Source organism: Gastrolobium bilobum, unplaced genomic scaffold (genome assembly GCF_033153095.1).
Source record: "Gastrolobium bilobum isolate Gb01-03AN ecotype WA unplaced genomic scaffold, APGP_CSIRO_Gbil_v1 utg937, whole genome shotgun sequence".
Classification (NCBI taxonomy): Eukaryota; Viridiplantae; Streptophyta; class Magnoliopsida; order Fabales; family Fabaceae; genus Gastrolobium; species Gastrolobium bilobum.
This window is the reverse complement of record NW_026899318.1, coordinates 557,944-563,880: the sequence shown is the minus strand read 5'-3', so window position 1 is coordinate 563,880 and position 5,937 is coordinate 557,944. Positions and strand designations below refer to the sequence as shown.

Genomic DNA, 5,937 nt, shown 5'->3' with positions numbered 1-5,937 from the left:
CGCCAACACGTTTTTATTTTTATTTTTATATTTACTGTCTAACAAACTCGTCTTTGTGTGGCTAAGATAATTGAATTTACTGTTGTAAACATTTCAAAAATAACCATCTAAACAAAATGAACAATCAGATTAATAAAAGTTTATTTCTAAGAAATATTGAAAGAATATGAGTCAAACTACGTAATTTTTGAATGATTACAGGATAAGCTAAATGCTGCGATATACTTTTACAATTTGCGTTAATTTTTACGAGACAAATAAACTGATTAATTTTTTTCTCCGTACAATGTATGGGTAATATACTAGTTTTATACCAATATAAGTTACTCTTTCTATCTTGATCTTTGATCCGCTTATATATAATATTTTTAATTTTTCAGTCATATGGGCCTTTCACGGATAAATAAATAATCAAGAATGAGTATAAAACTTCTTATTTTTATATTGGTATAAAATTATATTTTTTATAAAAGAGGTCGAACTTAAAACTTCATAACATTTAGAATATCTCACTAAGAATTTATTTTTACTTGTTTAAATTTTTATTAACAAATACTTTTATGATAGTTAACGGAAAAATCCATCACATTATAAGGTCAAGTATTTTTGTTGGATACATGATGAGATCAATTAATCAAGACATGATTATTATGTTTTTTAAAATCAAGAGATGAATTTTGGGTCGTTTATTGAAAAAACATTTACTAATTCAGTAACTCAATCAAATATGAATTCTTAATTTTTAATAAATTAGAATATATCAAACTTTAAATCAGATTAAAAATAAGTATATTTTTACTTGCTTACTTTACAAATAAATTTACTTAAAAACAGGAGATTATTTCGATCTATCAAATTAAGTGTAAGGTTTCTTAAACAATTTTCCCGCAGATTGCACATCCCAAGAAGAAAAGGTTATAATCAGATAAGCCTCTTTCTTTTGAGTATACCTACCGTTACCAAGACCAAGGCGAATAGCAGCAGTATATTCCCCTCTATAGGGTAGAATGGTCTATGCACATCCACCCTTAACAACGTTAACATCATTTCTTTTCCCAAACGCAACGTTTGATAGCGAAACAATCTATCATGTGCAAACTGTGAAACCACCTTGCTACGGACAAATGCACTGGTAGGCGCAGTCTCTCCTACTTTCTCTCTCGAAGAATTAGAATTAGATCTTCATTTCTCTCTGTTTCTCTCTCAATGCCATACTTTCCGGAGAAAATCAGCCCCGATTAGATTTTCATTTTCCCGAGTGGCAAACATGTCCGACGCTCTGATCAATGGGCTAGCAGGAGCTGGAGGAGGGATCATTGCTCAGCTCATCACCTACCCTCTTCAAACGGTATCAATATGGTTTCAAAGTTTTATTTTTTTTCTCAAGTGGGTTTTTATAGATGTAAAAAATTTGATTTTTTTGAGGTGATCTACAGGTAAACACTCGTCAACAAACCGAACGTGATTCCAAGAAGGACAACAGGAATCTAGGAACTTTTCAGCAGATGTGCCAGGTTTCTGTCTTTTAGACGGGATCATGTGATTGTTAATCTTAATTGGTTATTTGTTTTGGTTATGGAAACAATGTAAAGATGCAAACTTGCTACTGCGTTTATCTTGGCTTAACCTTGTGGTTATGTAGGTTTAGAAGTTATTGTAGCAAACCTTTTTCTTTTTTTTCTTTGTAATATTATCGAATTCATTGTTTAGTGATTGCGGTTATGGCCTATGGGAATATTTTTTAGGTTGTGAAACAAGAGGGGTGGGAGCGGTTGTATGGAGGGTTGATGCCATCGCTAGTGGGTACAGCTACGTCTCAGGTGAGCTCATTTTAGCTCAGGTTTGGTGATATTGGTGCTCTTTATACAAAGATGCCCCTTCTTAATTTCATAATCTTACAGCGAGTCATGTTTTGTATATTTGCTTCTTGATATATATCAGCTTGTTGTTAAAGAAGTGAGAAAACTATAATTATGCAATTCTTGTATTTGATCTGTTTTGAGGATGCAGAATATATATTTTTTAGTTTATTAAGAGATATTCTTGATATAGAATTCATTTTTTACGATGGGTGGCCTTTAATTTGACTCTTTATCTATCAAAACGAATTAAAACTTTTCAACAAGTCATGGATCCTGCGTGATATATTTTCTTGCAACCTGTTTTGTGTTTTGATTTAGGATTCCCATTTTTTAATTACTACAATTTTATGGTACAGGGTGTTTACTATTATTTCTATCAAATATTCAGGAACAAAGCTGAAGCAGCTGCATTAGAACAGAAAAGGCTAGGCATCGGTGATGGATCAGTTGGGATGATCTCCTCACTTATTGTTGCTGCTTTATCTGGGTAATTTGCATTGTCTGCGAAGAGCCCCTATGTTTCTAGTTTGTTTTTGCCCCTCCAGTCAAGTTGGTACAGATTGCAGATTGTGTAATGTCTCCATACTGATGTGGTATGACTGAAATTGCTTGATAATCCTTCTTGTAGGTGTACTAATGTTCTCTTGACAAATCCCATATGGGTAGTCGTTACCCGCATGCAGGTAATTAGCGCTAGTTGATAGTCACCTACATTCTCTCTTTCTTATTGTATTCCCTTCCTTCCTCTCCCTGCGTTCCCTCTCTCCCTTCTTTGCTTTTGTTGCTTCCTAGTATGCACTAAATGTGAAATTGACACAAACTAATATCAATCAACTGGAAACTTCCTTTTCTCATTTTATGATTTTAGAATCTGGTTAGTTAGAAAAAAGAAATACAAAGACTTTTACTGATGATTTTTTATTTCCTTCCCCCCTAAAGAATTTTTTAAATGCATTTCAGCATTGTAAGACAGTTAACTTGGAACAGAAGGATTCATGAATTTGGATGCTTGTTTGGACTTGAAAAAGAGATTAGGGTTTTCGGGAATTTGACAGCTAGTTTGGGACCCTAATGTCAAGAATACAGAAATGGGGATTTTCTTTTCTTTTCTCCTGTAATCTAGTGTTTAGAATGGATTTGAACATAGTAGAAGATAAAAATTTTGTGTCTGTTTCTTTACTTCCTTCCTAAGTGACTCATCAAACAAGTCTTACATTTTGGTCTTTTATATTTTTTCGTTTCAAAAAAATAAATTTCTTTTTACTGTGCAGACACATAGAAAAGAGTCAAGAAGAACTCTCCCTGATAAGGGGTTGTCAGATGCTACTGCACAAACAATGCTTTCTCCCGTTGAGCCTCTTGCTTATGGAACTAGTCATGTGGTGGGTAAAGTCTATCTTTATTGATAGTTTCCTTATCCTTATTATATAAGTAGAGCTCACATGACACCTTCTCTAGCAAATTAAAGAAGTTATGCCAGAGTGCTAGTTATTCTGTCTAGGCTACTGGCCTGTACTGAGCAAAGTCTTGATTAGTATGCTAAATTTGGCATCATTTATATTCCTATTGGAAGAGATGTTCTGAAAATATTTCAATGAATTAATTGATGATTTTTAATCATAATATTTACCCTTTATTATATACAGAATTTTATTATAGTCCCTCCTCTTGTTCCTAGGGACTCCAGATGACGCCTTGCACTTTGCATGAATTTGGGTCTGATTAACATTGTAAACTTCAAACCTGGAGAATTTCCTTTGGTATGTGTAATATTCTAATACATTTTTGCAGATTCAAGAAGTCTATGGTGAAGCTGGAGTTTGGGGTTTCTGGAAAGGTGTATTACCAACATTGATTATGGTACGTAGAAAGTGAATCTTTTTCATGCCAAGGGAGTTTTACTGATTGGTTATTACTGATCTCAGGTAAGCAATCCTTCCATACAGTTCATGCTGTATGAAACCATGTTGGCGAAGTTAAAAAAAAGACGTTTTCAGAGTAAGAAGGGTAGCAATGCTGTAACTGCTTTGGAGGTATTTTCTCATTTCACTTCTCTAGGTAAAATGGCTTGTGTTGTGAGTGATGTCATTTACACTTATATTTTCTATTATGTTACTTTTGATCGTTTACAACATTGTCAAACTAACATTGCTTTATGTCACTAGATATTTCTTCTTGGAGCTTTGGCTAAGCTTGGAGCTACTGTGGTAACTTATCCTCTTCTAGTTGTGAAGGTATATCATACTAGTTTTCTCATCATGTTAGTTTTATCTGGCTATATGGAAAAGTTCTTACTTGAACACATCCCTGTGCATTGTAATATTCAAAAAAGGGAGTTTGGATCAATTTGAAGACCTGAAAACCAAGAATATATATCTCAAAAATGCTTGAATATGCCATAAAGTTGCCTCGTGGCATTTCCAAGGACATTAATATATTATCAATGTAAACTAGTTGGAACTTCAAAAAGTTAGGATAGTAATTATTTATACATTACATGAAAACGATGAATAATTTACTTGTTTTATAGATGTGTCTAATACTGTGTGTGAAAGAGAGAGAGAAAGGAGGGGAGGGAGGGAAGCAACATCTTTGATGCCATGAATTACTTTTTAGTTTGACATCTAACCGTTGGTAAATTGTTAGATGTGTTTGATATTAGAAAATTGTTCGTTCTTATTTTCAATAATTAATAATCAATGTTGTATTTCTTAAATTTGTTGTGTCATCAAATCCTTCTTGTGTGTCATGTTAATGTCCATTAATTATTTGAACAGAGGAATGGGGAGAGCTGAGAAATGTAGAAGAGTATCTGCATCCAAAATGCTTTTCTTAATCTCTCACTCGTTATGTCGCTATTGCAGGCAAGGCTTCAGGCTAGGCAAGTTAAAAATGCAGACAAGAGACACCATTATAAAGGTTTAAGTTGTGACGATCTTTTCTTATACCATGAATATGGCCCATAACCAATTGTAGTGTGTTTCATCTCTACTTTTGGTTTCATTTGCCGAAAGAGAGGCTATAATGATTAATGCACTTGTTCAACCTGCTGATAAATGCTTCTGTTGTTGCTTCCCTCCCCCCTCCTTGTGCATTGTAATATTCCTCTCTGAAGTCTCATGTTCTTCAAATTCAGGCACATGGGATGCTATTATTAAGATGATCCGCTATGAAGGGTTTTATGGATTTTACAAAGGCATGAGCACTAAAATCGTACAAAGTGTGCTGGCTGCTGCTGTTTTGTTCATGGTGAAGGAAGAACTAGTTAAACAGATGCGTTTCTTGCTCGCTAAGGATGTTTACAACACTGTAAAGCCAAAGCCTCGGTGATTGGAAATCACTAATTTTAGTTTTCCCGATATCGTGATTTCATGAACCATCTTCGATTGGCATATTCATTCAAATGATAGGAAATTGATTATGGAATTGGATAGCTTTAAACTTGATAAACAGGAGATTAAAATATATATAACTGTATCTTGATTATTTTCTTCAGACTTGTCATCAATAGTTGCAAATGGGATCTTGTTGAGTACATGCTCCTGCAAATGGTGTCATAGGTGGAGTCAGGGAGGTGCTAGGAGGAGCCCTCAATTTCACCAAAACTTTGTCTTAGACTATAATTTTACTTAAAAGAAAGATAGTGTATCATATGTTTGTCCCCCTTCGTTTTTGTTATTCCTTAGTATTCCTCATGTATGAAAGAAAAAAAAATTAGAAATTTTCTCAAATCTGATTAGGTATCTATCCACTGTTGTATTGCTTGGTTTATATTATGTGAATTTTATTTTTCTGATCCTGAAGAGTGGGTGCTCGGACCTCACAAACTAACCAGCAACATTTACTTAAACATGATGATATTTTCCCTTTCCTATGTTGAAATTCACATAACATCAATTAGCAGCATTCCTTTCTTTCTTCTTCTTCTTTCACTCTATCCTTTTTCTCATAAACATCATTGATTTATTGAGTTAGGTAAGTAAAACGTTACGTACCACTACGGTTAGCTAAAGCTTCCCCACGGTTCGGTTCCAAATTATATTGGTGATAACCGCACATAATTACAGCCCGCTAC

At 34.0% G+C, this 5,937-nt stretch overlaps 1 protein-coding gene across 1 annotated transcript; it reads left to right on the top strand.

The window, feature by feature from the left end:
- Positions 1-1,148: 1,148 nt before the first annotated feature.
- On the top strand, positions 1,149-5,520 carry LOC133289584 (peroxisomal nicotinamide adenine dinucleotide carrier). Its single transcript, XM_061487563.1, has 11 exons — positions 1,149-1,348; positions 1,437-1,514; positions 1,746-1,820; positions 2,219-2,349; positions 2,491-2,545; positions 3,134-3,244; positions 3,654-3,722; positions 3,788-3,895; positions 4,028-4,096; positions 4,727-4,781; positions 4,999-5,520. The coding sequence occupies exons 1-11, from the start codon at positions 1,268-1,270 to the stop codon at positions 5,190-5,192; spliced, it is 1,026 nt and encodes a 341-aa protein (XP_061343547.1). The 5' UTR covers positions 1,149-1,267; the 3' UTR covers positions 5,193-5,520.
- Positions 5,521-5,937: the final 417 nt, after the last annotated feature.

Bases quoted from the DNA above. Each gene is read 5' to 3' on its own strand.
- LOC133289584 (XM_061487563.1), top strand. From the start codon at position 1,268: ATGTCCGACGCTCTGATCAATGGGCTAGCAGGAGCTGGAGGAGGGATC. The intron at 2,350-2,490 runs GTAATTTGCATT...TCCTTCTTGTAG, and splicing joins ATTGTTGCTGCTTTATCTGG to GTGTACTAATGTTCTCTTGA. The intron at 3,245-3,653 runs GTGGGTAAAGTC...ACATTTTTGCAG, and splicing joins CTTATGGAACTAGTCATGTG to ATTCAAGAAGTCTATGGTGA.